Raw genomic sequence first — 18091 nt, 5'->3', positions numbered from 1 at the left:
TAAATGAAAGATAGTACATATTTAGTCACATCTACTTACAGACGACTGTCTGCGAACATAAAACAGAATGAAATATTTAGTAATTTAAAAGCATTTAAAGCAGTCATTTTAGCTAGTTATGTACCCAGGTTAAAGAAAAGTTCATTGGCCAACTTCGTACGCAATTTCTTTCCATTATGCCGGCCATTTAAACTTTTAAAATATTCACAATTCCGTTATCTATGAACTTAGTGAAAACACTAAAATGTTCTGGTATAATCATTACATTTTCGAAACTTTGAGAACGAAATATTGAGTACATGTAAATCCCGTTTGAATACATTAGCAACTTTTCAGTTGTTCAACTGAGCTGGAAGGATTTTTTTTGCGTCGGGTTGAATTTAAGATACCCCTTAATATTACTTTAAATGGTAAATTACTCGTTGTTTAATGGAATTATTGCTTCTACTTTTCCTCTTTACAGAGAATGTATATTGAAGTGCTATGATAAACGTTATAGAAGTATGTTGAGCCCAGGCGAAAGGAGGATTACACAGAATTATAATATAGAGTGCGATGATTTAAAAATAATATAATTTTTAGTTCAGGTGTTTATAGACTGTGTATAAAAATATTTTGTGTGCTTTTAGATATTCCTTAACATTTTAAGATTTTTGAAATTGTGTAACACATTTTGTATTTTATATTAGCTATATAGCCTATATTCCATATCTGATAAACAGCATTAGCACATTTTAGAATACTTTTAAAAGTTAAAAGATGGAGTTGTCGGATCACCGTCGGTGGTGGGTGGCCCGCAATAAACAGCTACATTAAATACATCATATCGTAGCTGTACATTTTATTGCATATTATAGTGTACAATTACGAGTAGTTACTAATTTGGAATTTTTGTTGTATTCTTTACTTAAAATCCATTAGTAAGTAACTGAGAGATTTAAAGAAAGAAACACAATCCCGCTTTGAATGTTCTCGTGGGCAGCGACTACAATGGTAGAATGCTTTCTGCTTAATGGGATGTCAACAGAAGTGAGCCCAACTATTTTATTTAGTGCTCGTATTTTGCCTAAAAGATGTTGTTATCTCAAATGTTGCTTTAACTAATTATAAACTTGGAAATAACAAACGTTTACTGCTTTTCTTAATTAGTTTATTTTTTGAGTACGTTGATAATTACGAAGGTTTCTTAAAGCAGTAGAATTAATAGTAGTACAGGAAAGTAGAAGTTTGTTTTATAGTGTTTTAAATATATATTTTTAACTGACTTGGAATTCATATTGATGTCTACTGATAAGCCTGCAGCTATATCAGGTGTCCCATCGCCGTGGCGGGTGTTCATATTCTATGTTTAGTGTTAAGAAAGTAACAATTAAACGAAAATTTTAATAAAATTAATTATACGAAGCCATTTTTGGCACGGGGCATAAAAAGGTTAAATAGAACAATGTTCTGGCATTTCATTAAGATGACGAAATTATTTATAATCCACTCTTACAATAAGGCTGATGTGTTTTCAACAAACACACAATGACAAACTGGTGCAACACAATTAAATATTGGGTGATTTATAAAGTAACATCTCAGTGTCATGACATGAGTTTGATCCTCTTTATTAAATAACATCTCATGTCACTAGTTTGATCCTCTTTATTAAATAACATCTTAGTATCGCTTGTTGGTTCCTCTATTAAATAGGATCTAATATTACTAGTTTGATCCTCTTTCATAAACAACATCTCAGTATCAGTAGTTTATTCCTTTCCATTAAGTAATATCTCAGTATCACTAGTTTGTTCCAATTTATAAAATAACTTCTCAGTATCACTAGTTTATTCCTTTCCATTAAGTAATGTCTCAGTATCACTAGTTTGTTCCAATTTATAAAATAACTTCTCAGTATCACTAGTTTATTCCTTTCCATTAAGTAATGTCTCAGTAACACTAGTTTCTTCCAATTTATAAAATAACATCTCAGTATCGCTAGTTTGTTTTTCTATTAAAACGGATCTCAGTATTACTAGTTTGTTCCTCTGTATTTAATAATATCTCATCATTACTAATTTGGTCCTCTTTATTAAATAACATCACAGTGACATTAGTTTGTTCTACATTATAAAATAAAATCTCAGGATGATTTGTTTGTTCAGATTTTTTTTTAATATTTCAGTATCATACATTTATCCCGATTTATATAAAAATCTTATATATATATATATATATTTGTTTGTTTCACAAATTATTGACGAAAAGAAAATAAAATACTGTTTTAATTTACACGTAATATATTTATTCCATCACATCGTCTTTTACGATGTTTTGAGTATAACAAACATTCTTATTGTTGTTCATTTTGACAATTTTCTTATACTTACTATTCATCTGGAATTGAACAATACGTTTCCAGCTATACCAGTTATAAAACTGTACAAACGTATTTAGCGTAACGGGTTGTACAAGACGTGAAGTAACCCATATTGTGTACGGTTGTGCGAGTTGCCAAGTGTGTTGGCCGGGTGCCAGTTCCGCCCCTCTCACTAGCGGTGGCTACAGTTCCACTACTGTAACTACAGATCGCCACCAACAATTCTTTAAGTCTCAATACAGTAGGTACGATTGTCTCCTAACAATTATTTTGTATTTACCAGAATAAAATCAACGTAACTGACATAGTAACTAAACAACTATACCAATTCCTTACCTAAAAATATGCTGTTTACCATTTAAATGATGATTCGATGATAGTAAGTATGTATGCTATGCGGAAAGGTTTGCTGTTGTAATACTTGTAACTAACAGTAAGTATGTATGCTATGCGGAAAGGTTTGCTGTTGTAATACTTGTAACTAACAGTAAGTATGTATGCTATGCGGAAAGGTTTGCTGTTGTAATACTTGTAACTAACAGTAAGTATGTATGCTATGCGGAAAGGTTTGCTGTTGTAATACTTGTAACTAACAGTAAGTATGTATGCTATGCGGAAAGGTTTGCTGTTGTAATACTTGTAACTAACAGTAAGTATGTATGCTATGCGGAAAGGTTTGCTGTTGTAATACTTGTAACTAACAGTAAGTATGTATGCTATGCGGAAAGGTTTGCTGTTGTAATACTTGTAACTAACAGTAAGTATGTATGCTATGCGGAAAGGTTTGCTGTTGTAATACTTGTAACTAACAGTAAGTATGTATGCTATGCGGAAAGGTTTGCTGTTGTAATACTTGTAACTAACAGTAAGTATGTATGCTATGCGGAAAGGTTTACTGCTGTAATACTTGTAACTAACACTGTAGCTACATCGCTAGTTAGAACAATGCTACTTAGTACAGTAAATATGGTATCAACGTTATGTGAGTGGTTTTTCTGATGGTTTTGGATATTTACTACGAAAAACAAAACGTATCTGATTATGTATCCTGCATTATGAGATGATTCAGTTAAAGGTCAATATGTCGTAATATTATTTTGCGAAATTTCACCAATTAATTAGTAACAATATTTAATAAATTTTTTTAATATTGTACAAGCATGATAATTGATTTGAAATTATAATTTTGCAAAGATTTATATAAAGTTAGGTTTTATTTAAAACCCATAATTTTTTATAATTTCTTTATGTAGTAAGCTTTTAAGTGCTGAAGTTTATAAGCTTTAAGAACTGAGTTCATCTCAAAAAGCAATTTGTATTATAGTTGTTAGGACCAAACTGTTATTATTGATTGAACATATCTTCTCCAAGCTAAAGCATCTCTGATAAATAACTATTTATCTTTTTTGTAAATTCAAGTATTCAGAAATATTTTTTAAATGTTTTTTAAATGTGTAATTGGTGAATTGTTATCCAACATCGTCAACCCAAGGAGTTTCCGTTTTTCTGTCCTTATTTAATGTACAGTTACTACTCAATATCATGGAACGGCTGATAATATAAGTAATGCTAATTAGCTGACAACTATTAAAATTTTTTATCATTCCGTTTTATAGTGTAAATCTTTTAGAAAATTCATACTATTAATTTAAGTATTTTAAGAATTTTATCGTTTAAGCTTTGTTTGAGAGTTTCAAAGTTACAGAGGGCTCAAGTTTCAGAGGAGACAATATGATTATAGACTAAGTTTGGCGCTAGAAATATAATTTGCTTTATCTTAATTTGAATAACAAAAGGTGTCATCTTTGGGTGTTATCATACTCCTTTATTGTAAAATACGATGTTTTAATAACCAATTATTCAATTTAAAAATCCTTAAAATATAAAATCAATGTAAGATTATGATTTGGCGTATTCGAGATTTTGTTATTTTGTTATGTTCGCGTTGGACAGCTTGTTAACGTAAAAGCATGTTAATCCGTTTTCATTGTATTATCACAGCACTTGTACTTAGACGAGTCCTACAAGAAATATTTTATCGTTTTTTTTCGAATAAATTACTGGAATTCTAGGCTCTGAGTAGGCACACCGCTTAAACGGTGACAATGTACTGCTTTAAGTATTTTCAAATAAAAATATTCTTCAAAAGTCTTTACTCGATTCCATGTAGTAAAAACATATATTATATAAACTATACTTATACAGGGTGATTCATGAAGTTCTCCCCCCTCTTCTACAGCACATTTTACTAGTAAAAATAATGAAAAAATGTTATATAAACATAGGTCCGAAAACGCTTCGTTAGCGAGTTACAGCTAGCGAAAGATTTCGCCTGAATTCCTGGGTAAAGATTAAAATAAAGCCATACTGAACTTTTGGAAAGGTTAATTAAAGTAAGAAATATCGTGGATTCTTATGTATTTTTACCTGATTAAGCTAATAAAATAGGTTCAGAACTGTACCTGTAGTATTTTTTGAGGGATTCAGGGTTTAAATGCAAAAAATTGGGGCATGAAACAATGTTTTTTTAAGTTTGATGTACAATAACTTTGTTAAATTGGTAATTAAATACATAAAATCAACAAACATAAATTGAAGAGAATTTAATTCTGAGAAAAATTGATATAATCAAAGTCTAAAATAAAACAGACATAAGAGTACCAAAAAAATCTATTTTATTCAGTATAATACATTACTAGTTTTAAGCAAAATTAATCAGGTTGGGCCAACCGTACGCACCTTTTTATAATAGATGTTCGAAAAGGAGGCCATCATTATCAATACATTTTTGCAGCACGTTTTCGTATTGCTTTTGTTGCGTTTCTTAATTTTTCAGGACTTCCCTGTATCTGCACAGCCGAATCCATAATACGGGCAATTAATTCATCACGAGAATTTCACTTTTGTTTTGTATACAATGTCTTTCATCCATCCCCAGATGCAATAATCCAATGGAGACAGATCTGGTGATCTTGGTGGCCAAGGGTGAGGCCCTCCACGACCAATCCCAGTGTCCAGGAAATTGATGATTTAAGTAAGCAGAAACGGCACGTGGAAAAGTGGGGAGGTGCTCCGTCATGCTGGAAGTACAAATTTTGTCTGAGATGTAAAGGAACATTCTCTAACAGCTGCGGCAACTCTTCTTGAAGGAAATGCAAAATAGAACTCAGCATTTAGGCGTCCAGGTAATATGAAAGGTCTAGTCAGTCAGCCGATTGTGCAAAAGGCCACACCAGACATTGACGCTAAATCGGTGTTGAAAGTTCTGTTCCACTACCTCATGTGGATTTTCTTCTGCCCATGAGTGTTCATTGTGCAAGTTATTGACACCATCCCGAGTGACTTGTGCCTCATCCGTAAAACAAAATACGCTTGTAGAGTTGATTATTAATATTCAAAAAGTTGCAAAACTCCAAGCGAAGCGGACCATCCCCTAGCTGTAGATGTTGAACCTTTTGTTTATGAAACGGATAAAATTTGTTTCGATTAAGTGACCTCCACACCGTTGGACTGCGAAACTCCTATCCGCCTAGAAAATACGTCATGTACTTACACCTGGACTGCGATGAACAGCATTAATAACAATATCATCATCAAGTTGGACAGCTCGTTCATAATTGGTTCTAGTACTTGGTAGTGATCCTGTTTCCCGAAGAGTACGAAAAGTTCCTGAAATTGTTTTGGTATCTGGAATCCTCCTATTAGGGTAACGTAGTTCATATTCTTCTACAGCAGCTCTAGCATTACCATTACATTAACCCAAAATAAAAAACCATATCAGCGTATTCCTCTGATGTAAATAAGTAAGGCATTTTTTCGCTGAATAAACAATCGAATTATAACTCACAGAAAAACTACATTTAATAACACGATTCACAGAACCTGATCTCCTGCTGTAGCTTGCAAAACACCACTAATACACAGTTCTAACGTAACAGTACAGAATACTATTGTTGATCAGCTGTTATTCGTGCGTTACCAACTTAGAAATTAATAAAAAAAAAAAACTGCATTTCGATGATTAGTAAACAATAATGGGAAAATGTTTTCTTCATTTATTTTCGAACATTTGATGTAAATTTAAATAAAAAAAAAAAAAAAAAAACAACGTAATAAAACATGATATTTTTATTTACAAACAAATTTATTTAACAGTTAATCTTGTTTTCTCAATTTATCTCATCATTAAGGAACAAACATTTTGTTTTTGTTTTATTTTAACTAAATCCGTACGGTATTTCTTTACAGCTAGTAATGTATTATACTGAATAAAATAGATTTTTTGGTACTTATTTCTGTTTTATTTTAGACTTTGATTATATCAATTTTCTCAGAATTAAATTCTCTACAATTAATGTTTGTTGATTTTATGTATTTATTACCAATTTAACAAAGTTATTGTACATCAAACTTAAAAAAACATTGTTTCGTGCCCCAATTTTTTGCATTTAACCCTGAATCCTCAAAAACTACTACAGGTACAGTTCTGAAACCTATTTTATTAGCTTTATCAGGTAAAAAATACATAAGAATCCACGATATTTCTTACTTAATTAACCTTTCCAAAAGTTCAGTATGGCTTTATTTTAATCTTTACCCAGGAATTCAGGCGAAATCTTTCGCTAGCTGTAACTCGCTAACGAAGCGTTTTTTCGGGACCTATGTTTATATAACAATTTTTTTTTCATTATTTTTACTAGTACAATGTGCTGTAGAAGTGGGGGGAGAACTTCATGAATCACCCTGTGTATAAAGTGTTCAGGAATGCTGAATAAAATATACTTGTTTTTGGGGAGGAAAGTTTATCAACAATAAAATTGTACAGGCCAACAAAAGAAAGCTTCAATTTCAGTAAGATGTTGCTATTCATGTTATAACGCAGTAACCGCCGTTCCTTGATGAATTCTCTGGGCGATTTTAATATAAAGTTTGAAGAGTTGGAGAAGTATCCGCATCAATAGAGTGCTGGAGTCTGATTTAAACCACAAGCGCGTGGTCTAGTTGTATAATCCAGCGAGTAGGGGAACAGTTTATTATTGTAGACTTGTAATTCTGTCTTCGCCAGTTTTAATCATAGAAATTTGCCTCGGATACTAAAAATGTTTTCACCTACTCACTATATTGTACCCTAATGATCGTATCATGTTATTTTAAGTGCTTCAGTAAGAAGTCAGTAGTGTTATCGGTTATAAGAGCAATGGCAGGTCAAGAATGATCGAATGAAACATAACGAACTGTTTCAGAGGTAAGCACTCATGAATTGAATAAACGATTCAGTTTGATATGTAGTAAACTATTGTATTAAGGTCGCCGAAATAAATCAATCGGGTACACTGTACTTAGGATAATATTCTCAATAATCATTTTGCCTAATGCGTACTTCAAAGTAATAATAAAAGTTACCTTTAGATCGGATTACCGGGGGAGGTACTTTGATTTATTATCAGGTAACAACTAAAACTAGGCACAATTTTTATTGTGGAATTATATACACATTACTACAAGGCCAGTATGAAACGTTGAATTGCTTTTAATTAACATTTAAAAATATAAAAAAAACTTATGAAAGTACGTGAGCCTAAAATGATGTAACAATAACTTAAACCTTATTTGCACCAGGTGAAATATGTATTAATCGAATCACACACAACAGAGACATAGTATACCTAATCCATTGTTTGTACGGCCTGTTTGTAATCCAGTAACCCAGGACATGACCGACGATCTCGGTACACACAGGACACATCACAGTTAGACACTCGATATCACAGTACAGGTGCAAGGTCAGCACATGTGTGTACAGTACAGTCAGCGTGCTGTCCTTATCGCATACGCTGTTTACCTCTCTCTATATGGCATCCTTGTCCGTATTGTCACGGTAAATATTGCTTAATGGCGCATTGTATCATGTGCGCTACTTGCAACTTGGCGTCCCGTTACAACCGGGCTATGCTGATTCGGTGAAGAAAACGCTTACAGTAAACACATTCGAAGGTGTAATCAAGACATATATGGTCGGGTATGTGGAGTGTGAATGTGAACATAAAAGTATATAGAAGTAATTTGAGGAGTCGACATAGTTACGGTATGTCCTTTTGTTTCGACCCCTGCATGACAGGACGAACTTCATCAGATAATTCTTTAGAAGTTTTATATGATTGATGGTCCTTCATGCTTGGTTTTCCTCCTATCTGTCTGTGTGGGTGTTTGTTTGTGTGTGTGTGGTGTGGGTGTGTCGGTTCCACCACAATGTTCAGGACATTAAAACATTTTGTGGTATAATACAATATGGAATACTCTCTATATCAATAACTTCGTTATAATAATTAAATACATAATTGGGTTGTTTAGAATAGCGATCCACTTAGACATTTCAATCAATATATTATGAAAACCAACGGAATAATAAATGTAAAGACGTAAAAATTAACTCCTACCAAATCAAAATTTGTATCTTATCATTTCTTGTGACATTTTTTGTCGGATGGTAAATAATTGGTTTTTAAAGGTATTTATTACGATATCAGTTTCATTCAACGGTGAACAATTTTAGTAAAATTAAAAGTATTAAACTTACTTCTAATGTAGATTTACGCCTCATTCTAACTGTGTGCGTGTATGTGGTTTTTATTTATTATTATTACGGCAGATCTAAATAGTCTCGATCACATTACGGATAGATAATAGTGTAATTTATTACTTTCACAACACATTGCAATACAGTATTGCAATGCGAAGAAATCTTTACATTTATTAATTTCATTATTGACCACTATGGTACTTCCTGTGCTGGCAACAGTTAAATAAAGGTCGACAAGGCCTTAATTAACTATACAAAGGTAACTCATATTGTATTGTTGTTCAAATATGAGATTTTTTGATCTCCCAATTTTTCTTTGTTCGTGTTAACACGTCTCTAAAAATCATTACAATGAGTAACTCTCACGATTCGTTAGTAAAATTGGTCTGAACTTTCTTAAAATCCATGGCAAATTTAAGTTCATTAATGAAACTAACGGTTACTTCGATTTGTACTAACATTGCAAAAAGCATTCTGGAATAAAAAAGCAGAACATATAAAAAAAGTCCCGCACGGCCTTGATAATTCTCGAACGATTACAGGTAAAGCAATAAAACTTTGTACATCATTACTGCACCAATAAATCTACTTTTTGAAGTAACTACCATAATTTTGTCATGTCAAGAGGATTGCCTGAAAGTAGTCAGAAGGAAATCTTAAATGAGAGCATAGATCGAGTAGTACATCAATTTAAAGGTCATTATTAGTAGAGTAAAATACCGTCAATCCTGCAAATGCCGTAAATGAATACTGGACTTATGAAATAATTCTTAAGGTAGTTGTGACTCTGCAAATCCAATGGTCTACAAGGAGTTCGGTAATAAATTTAACGTAAGCATAGCTCAAGATATACATTGTTTTAAAGTGTAATGTTAGATGTACATCAAGTGTAGTCCAAAGCCCAATCTAAAAATATAAATTTTCTATTTTACTGGGTTTTCCCTTTAGCATGCATCTCTGCTAAAAACTCCTTTATAATGATGTACATCTTGAGCTAAAGTTACGGTAAAAACTCATTGTAGACCATTCTCCATTGGTTATGTACTACCTTAAAAACTATTTCTTAAGTCTAGTATTCATTTTCTAAGTTTAACTTACATAACTTGAGCAAAGAAAAGAATATTAAACCATCTAGAACAGGACCTATAAAGAAATATTTCAAATTTTTAAAAAGCGTAATTTTTTAAAGAGTGAACCCCTTGATGCCGGATTTGTGGCATTTTACTCTAATGATAAAGACCTTTAATTTGATGTACTACTCGACCTATACTTTCATTTAAGATTTTCTTCTGATTCCTTTCTGGCAATCCCTATGAAAATTTGTAGTTGCTTCAAAAATTAGATTTGTAGGCGCAGTAATGAGTACCCAGTTTTATTGATTTGCCTCTGATCGTTCGGGAGTTACCAAGGCAGTACGGACTCATTTTACATCCTGTATACTGACATTGTACACTTCCTTGGTTTTATCTATAGCCCTAACAAAGTTTATTTTGCTATCTTTGTCATACCTAAACCAGATAAAATAGACAAACTGCCCAACTTGGATAAATGATTACGGTCTGTTAGATTATTTTATCTCAGAGTGATAAATTTTCTGGAGTTAGTAAATGAATAACGGTCGAAGATTTGGCAGGTTCAAGATGTGAACTATCTGTCACGTTTATGTGCCTTATCCAATATCACTACCGAGGGTCTCCCTTGTCAGTTGATACTCACTTATGCAGTCTGACCGCACAGGTATACGGCCTGCTTGATTATACAATCCTTGCACACGCTTCTGTCAACTGCTGCCTGTGATTTATAGTGCTTTCTGCATGTTATTGGCTTACCCCTTATCTTCCTTGTCAGTTGACACCAACCCCGATCTCTTATGCAATGTGACCGCGTAGGCCTGTTTGATTATACAATCCTTGCACACGCTTCTGTCAACTGCTGCCTGTGATTTATAGTGCTTTCTGCATGTTATTGGCTTATCCCTTATCTTCCTTGTCAGTTGACACCAACCCCGATCTCTTATGCAATGTGACCGCGTAGGCCTGTTTGATTATACAATCCTTGCACACGCTTCTGTCAACTGCTGCCTGTGATTTATAGTGCTTTCTGCATGTTATTGGCTTATCCCTTATCTTCCTTGTCAGTTGACACCAACCCCGATCTCTTATGCAATGTGACCGCGTAGGCCTGTTTGATTATACAATCCTTGCACACGCTTCTGTCAACTGCTTCCTGTGATTTATAGTGCTTTCTGCATGTTATTTGCTTACCCCTTATCTTCCTTGTCAGTTGACACCAACCCCGATCTCTTATGCAATGTGACCGCGCAGGCCTGTTTGATTATACAATCCTTGCACACGCTTCTGTCAACTGCTGCCTGTGATTTATAGTGCTTTGTGCATGTTATTGGCTTACCCCTTATCTTCCTTGTCAGTTGACACCAACCCCGGTCTCTTATGCAATGTGACCGCGCAGGCCTGTTTGATTATACAATCCTTGCACACGCTTCTGTCAACTGCTGCCTGTGATTTATAGTGCTTTGTGCATGTTATTTGCTTACCCCTTATCTTCCTTGTCAGTTGACACCAACCCCGGTCTCTTATGCAATGTGACCGCTCAGGCCTGTTTGATTATACAATCCTTGCACACGCTTCTGTCAACTGCTGCCTGTGATTTATAGTGCTTTGTGCATGTTATTGGCTTACCCCTTATCTTCCTTGTCAGTTGACACCAACCCCGATCTCTTATGCAATGTGACCGCGCAGGCCTGTTTGATTATACAATCCTTGCACACGCTTCTGTCAACTGCTGCCTGTGATTTATAGTGCTTTGTGCATGTTATTGGCTTACCCCTTATCTTCCTTGTCAGTTGACACCAACCCCGATCTCTTATGCAATGTGACCGCGCAGGCCTGTTTGATTATACAATCCTTGCACACGCTTCTGTCAACTGCTGCCTGTGATTTATAGTGCTTTGTGCATGTTATTGGCTTACCCCTTATCTTCCTTGTCAGTTGACACCAACCCCGGTCTCTTATGCAATGTGACCGCGCAGGCCTGTTTGATTATACAATCCTTGCACACGCTTCTGTCAACTGCTGCCTGTGATTTATAGTGCTTTGTGCATGTTATTTGCTTACCCCTTATCTTCCTTGTCAGTTGACACCAACCCCGGTCTCTTATGCAATGTGACCGCGCAGGCCTGTTTGATTATACAATCCTTGCACACGCTTCTGTCAACTGCTGCCTGTGATTTATAGTGCTTTGTGCATGTTATTCGCTTACCCCCCCTTATCTCCCTTGTCAGTTGACAGAAACTCCGAAGTGATTATACAATCCTTGCACACAATTCTTTCTGATTGAAATAATATAAAAAATCTTTATATTATAAAAGGATAAAAGGGTTGTTTATACACGTGGAAAAGTTTTATCGCTTTTGGATCCTGAGAAAGGTGTTTAAAAACCAACATTAAAATAATATTTGAATAATCGTGACAAAAGTTAAAAAGCTGGTATTCTCAGTTATTTTACTATTTTAAGCAGCTGGTATCTTTAAATTAATTCTGCACTATTGGAGGAAACTGGATTTTCTTCTTCATTTTCTAGCTTTATTTATCTTGCCGTGCTGTCATCTGTGTGCTCAGATTTTTAGAAAAGTAAACTCGGTTCTTCTTTGCCATTTTTAAAGCTCGCACTGTGTTGTGTCCAACGTTTATCCACAATGTTTTTTTTTTTTAATTTCACGTTTGACAATATAGTAATCATTAAAAGGAACATTAGTTTCTTAAACACCAAAGTGAATTTTGTTATTGTCTACAAATTACGTTATTCACGCTCTCATTAGGATTTTGTGTGTTACCCATACATATGTTTTACTAAGGCTTCTCTTGGAGTTTGTATGCCTTCATTATATTTTCGTGTATTGTATTTTAGATGTTTAATAAGAAGTAATTTATATAAAAGTTCACGAAAGAGAACTTCTAGGCAAGGTGCTTTCACTACGAAAGCGACTGTAATAACACATTTTGCTTGTGTCGGTTGGCTTACATGCTAGTGTAAATGAAAGGACAACTTAGATTCAATACACATATTTGTAATTGGGGCCATGTTACAAAGCATTAGTTTGGTGGAAGCAATCAAATAGTGGTTCCTGGTTCCAAGCACAGGGGATGTAAAGTGTGACTCGCCAAATTACAGTGGTCAGTGTCACCTCTAATTGAGTTAGTCCACCGACTCAGTTGCTCCTTAATATCGATGGCACAGGCTTTTCACGTTCTTATCCCAATGTCACTGCCTCTGCTAATTTTAACTTAGTTATAGCATTCAAGTCATTCATCTTAATTTCATTTGTTACAGGGAAATTTTATTTCTGTAGATATCAAATTTACTTTATTTCGAGTTTCTTCTGTTACAATGTAGAGTTTATTCTGAAACTGCTTAACTAAAAAATCAGATGTGGATTATATATACGCATAATATATTGTTACGAAACGTGCATGACTATAGATTTATTGGTAAAAATGTAAAGGAACCCCTTTTTCTTCAACTCAGTCACTTGATATTTCGTAACTTTTCAGTTACTTTTAATAAAAAATAATAATAAATAAAATAATTGCGGTTATAAACACAATGTGTGCTAATTATGTTAGGTTACAATATACGCAACAATACATGCACAATGCTTATTCTTATTCTTTAATAAATAAAGAAAAAGACTTTTTCACAACCTTTAATATTAAGAAAACTTTCATTTTCGAAAAGGATGTAGAATATTTACTGTATACCAACAAATAATAAAAAGTAAAAATGAGTATTGAGTATTGAAAGGATACATGCCATTCGTTCGCATTGCTGAACATTAAAACAAATTAAAGAGGTCTAGACGAAAGTACTTCAGCACGATACAGTGCTGTAAGCCTTTTCAGAAGAACTAGATGTGAAACTTTTGTATTAAGCGAAGGAATCTCGCACTTGTCATGTAATTCGTGAGTTGTCAAATCTCACTCTAGCGTTAATAAAACAGAAGTAAAAACTTTAAAAGTATACGTGTCTCCAAGTCGTTGTCGTAACGAAAGTGTATGGATGTTTAAATCGAATTATTTACGGGGTTTTCTTTACCACGTGCTAAACCTTTCATATATTAGCATTATATTTATACGCTGCTCGTATGCGAATATTTATTATTACGCATTATTATTGGATGGGCTTTAGTGACCCACATCACTGGAGTGGCTAAACATGTCTCATTTCTGTCTGTTTGTCTGCATTATATCTCAAGAACGAGCTGACTTGTAGAATCTTCTATGAATCCCTTTATTTTGCAAAGTATTATTTCTTTATCGAGTGGAACATCGGGTACGATTGTGGTGCATATCACTGTATGGGATTTGGCTTGAGCGTAAGCGATCATTTTTCTATTGGTGTTAAAATGGCGACGAGGTAACCGTAGAATAAGTCATAAACAATTTTGTCAACAGACTGAGTAGAGTCAAATGAATTTTTAACATGAGACAATTGGTGGATTGGTTTGTAAGACTCGGTATATCCTATGGACTGATCGATGCTTCGATGCTCTTGTATATACAGTTCGATGATGGTGCATGTCCCTCCATGTAATTTGGCTGAGCGTTAGCAAAACCTATAAGTTAGGGTAATATACCGAGAATGTACTGTAAACTTGAAACTTTATATTTTTTTGCTCAGCTATTTTTAAGGTTGTGAAAAATTCCTCTTCTGTCTGTATATCTATCTGCCTGTGTGTCTTTTCTGGTAGATTTGCATGCAAATGTTCCGCAATACGTGGGGCGGTATAGTCCTACCTTGTATTTTGGTAGCTAGCTATTATTAAAAGTTAAATAGGGCATGTATTAGGGCATATATTATTTAACTTTTAATTCTTCTTTCTTAAGTTATAATTTTAGATAATGCAACTACTGTAATGCGTAAAACATAACTACGTTAATGTAAATGACACTATTGTAGTTGTATCGCATGAGCGTAAATATTAAAAAATGTAGCCGTTTCGTATTTACATTAAGATAGCAGTTTTATAATGACGACTTTTATCTCTTGTATCTTTTGTACGAGTTGCACACCCAAAATGTTGAGCATTTTCATCTGTAACAAGTGTTACTATAACATATTTTCAAACGAAGAATCTTGGACTATTGAAAAGGTTTAAAATTAATATCACTAGTAAATGATTACAAATTTTCCAATATTAATTTTATATTAATAAATGTTAGTTAGGTCATTTTGTTTTCTGTTGATAAAATTAAGGTAGCGTAAATGTTACCGAGAAATCGAAGGAGAACGTTTTATTCGAGTGGAAGGATTTTATAGGGACAGAATAAAGCCTGACTAGGCAGGGTATCAGTAACAGACGCGGCTCTCACATCAATCTCTCCAGATCAGTCCAAAGTCCGAGTCCCCGAAAGTATTGATCTGTTGTTTAGACGGTTTTGGCATGTAGAGTTTTCATTTGGATATCCATGTCTCGACATTCTTAACTGATCCTCGCCAGGTGCTGCTCTGTAAGACTTACTTCGATTAACTCGTGTAATAGTCTTGTCTACCCACCTGTTAATTATTTCTCTTGCTCTTCCTTGAGAGTAATTTGTTCAGATTACTAAGAGAGAATTACTTTACGTCTTTGTTTAGTTTTACAGATTAAATAAGCTACTTTTCATTTAAATAGGATTCGAGTTACCTTCTAGTCAAATAACTCAGTAATGCATGTTAAACATTGACTTGGAATCGTCTGGAGGTTTTTCTCAGTCTCATCTGTTGTTTCTGAAAGGTTTCTATCAGAACAAGAAAGACTTGCTCTGGGAATTGAGAGCACTTTTAAAGTAGTTTCGTCACTGAGTAGCTTTAGTGTAAGCAGTAGCTTAAGTCTAATCAGTAGCATAAATGTAATCAGTAGCTTAAGTCTAATCAGTAGCTTTAGTGTAATCAGTAGCTTATGTGTAATCAGTAGCTTTACTGCTATCAGTAGCTTTAGTGTACTCAGTAGCTTTAGTGTACTCAGTAACTTTAGTGTAATCAGTAGCTTTAGTGTAATCAGTAGCTTTAGTGCTGTCAGTAGCTTTACTGCTATCAGTAGCTTTAGTGTACTCAGTAACTTTAGTGTACTCAGTAGCTTTAGTGTACTCAGTAACTTTAGTGTAATCAGTAGCTTTAGTGTAATCAGTAGCTTTACTGCTATCAGTAGCTTTAGTGTACTCAGTAACTTTAGTGTAATCAGTAGCTTTAGTGTAATCAGTAGCTTTAGTGTAATCAGTAGCTTTAGTGTAAGCAATAGCTTATGTGTAATCAGTAGCTTTACTGCTATCAGTAGCTTTAGTGTACTCAGTAGCTTTAGTGTACTCAGTAACTTTAGTGTAATCAGTAGCTTTAGTGTAATCAGTAGCTTTAGTGTAATCAGTAGCTTATGTGTAATCAGTAGCTTTACTGCTATCAGTAGCTTTAGTGTAATCAGTAGCTTTAGTGCTGTCAGTAGCTTTAATGTAATCAGTAGCTTTAAATGGGATGCGAATCAGGTCACTTGTTTTCTATCAGAATAGATTTTGGCGGAACTGCCACATTAGTCCCTGGAGAGCCCAAGGTGCCGTTACCACCTACATACAATCATAGAGAGTGCTTTTACTATTTATCCAATGTACAGTGGGACAAATCTGCCGCTATAAATCCTGTGGAAAACGTATAAAACTAGTATATTCCTTCTTTTTAGATAGAATTGTTTAAAATATTGCCTTGTTGTCTAGATAATTTATGTAGTGGCGGTGTTATCGTTTTATCTTTGTGTTTTATCGTGTGTATAACTTTATATTTACGTTCAGAATAAGTAGCCACCTGTGTAATTACGAAAAAATACATTTTTTTTATTTATTATTACATTTTAAGTTGGAATTACATACAATGAGATTCCGCTTCTAAAGACAATTTTTAAGCCTTGAAAAAAGTGGCCTTGATAAGCCTTGACCCAAAATGAGTGTATTTGTGATATATTTACGGATTCCTTACTAATGCTATAAAATATTATAGCCTTTTCTATTACTAAAAAATAAAAAATTAATTTGCAGAGGTTTTTAACGTTAATAATTTATTTAGTTCAATTCAATGGTTTATTCTATAGCAAAAAGCATTATCTTATTTTGTTGTATTTTATATGATTTAATATTAGATTATTTAGAACTGTGGTATAATTTATAAGGTCTGTGGCCACAACTTACAGTTGTTTTTTTTTAATTATAGATTTGAGATACAGTAATTGTTTTTACTATATACAAACTTGTTTATTATTATTAATATGTTAATTATTATAATACCACTGTGCACAGCAACAAGGAAACGACTCTTCACCACGCTCAAGCCCCTGTGGCCCATGTGGGACTAATTTCGTGTATGTAAAGTGTACTATGTTTGTTTGTAAGTTCTGGAATAAATTTTATTTTAATTTGATTTATTATTTGTTAGGGTACTGCATTTTGTAAGTCGGAAGGTAAAATGTGTGATTATACGAGTATAATGAAAGGGACAACCAAGTACCCCTACTTAAATAGGGTGCGTGTTCGCGAAACCACGGTTAAGCACCCCTGGCTTCCAAATGCTAAATTGGTTCTCTCCTCACATCTAAGCCGTTGGTGAAATGCACTGTGCATTAAATATTCTGTTGTACTATTTATAAAATGTAACTTGTCTCATAATTCAGTAGCGTAAAATTGCTAATTTTAAGGTAAAGACTATACAAACCTTGTGAGACTATTAAAAAAAACGTTGTAAGATAGATCTGTTTATTTCCCGTGAGACCAGAACGTTTTGTCTCTGGTTTTTGTGTTACACGACTAGAACACATTTAGGGCTGAACTACCCGAACATTTTAAAATGCCGTAATGTTTGTTGGACGTCAAAAATTATTTTCGTCACTGACAGTATCTTAGAAAAGGTACATTTTTGCTGGTCGAAAACTTTGTGAAAGTTTGTCCATTTTCTTGTTATCTCGTGACTGGTTTTAGCTTGAATGTAAAATTTTCTTCTTCTTTGCCACGGAATACGTCATATTAAATCTTATATAGTTCGCGAACCTCTTAACCTCGTGGAAGCAAATTGTGATAGTAATCGTTACAACAACTTTGATATGGGGACTTTGTATG

At 33.8% G+C, this 18091-nt stretch overlaps 2 protein-coding genes across 9 annotated transcripts in view; one reads left to right on the top strand and one right to left on the bottom strand.

Annotated features, from left to right (window-relative positions):
* Positions 1-18091, top strand: part of LOC124359151 (protein furry) — a 693398-nt gene that overhangs the window by 294182 nt on the left and 381125 nt on the right. The gene's annotated exons all lie outside the window — the stretch shown is intronic.
* LOC124359168 (FMRFamide receptor-like) overlaps positions 1-18091 on the bottom strand; it is a 419981-nt gene that overhangs the window by 155241 nt on the left and 246649 nt on the right. For 3 of the 5 annotated variants that reach the window (XM_046811723.1, XM_046811714.1, XM_046811687.1), the window contains exon 1: positions 8029-8152. The exons of the other annotated variants lie outside the window; for them this stretch is intronic. In XM_046811723.1, coding sequence (XP_046667679.1) covers positions 8029-8077 — 49 coding nt within the window. In that variant the 5' untranslated portion in view covers positions 8078-8152. Of the gene's footprint in view, positions 1-8028; positions 8153-18091 lie in introns of those variants that run through there. 5 annotated transcript variants of the gene reach the window in all.

This window comes from Homalodisca vitripennis, chromosome 1, assembly GCF_021130785.1.
Source record: "Homalodisca vitripennis isolate AUS2020 chromosome 1, UT_GWSS_2.1, whole genome shotgun sequence".
Lineage (NCBI taxonomy): Eukaryota > Metazoa > Arthropoda > Insecta > Hemiptera > Cicadellidae > Homalodisca > Homalodisca vitripennis.
This window is presented reverse-complemented; position numbering and strand designations above follow the sequence as displayed.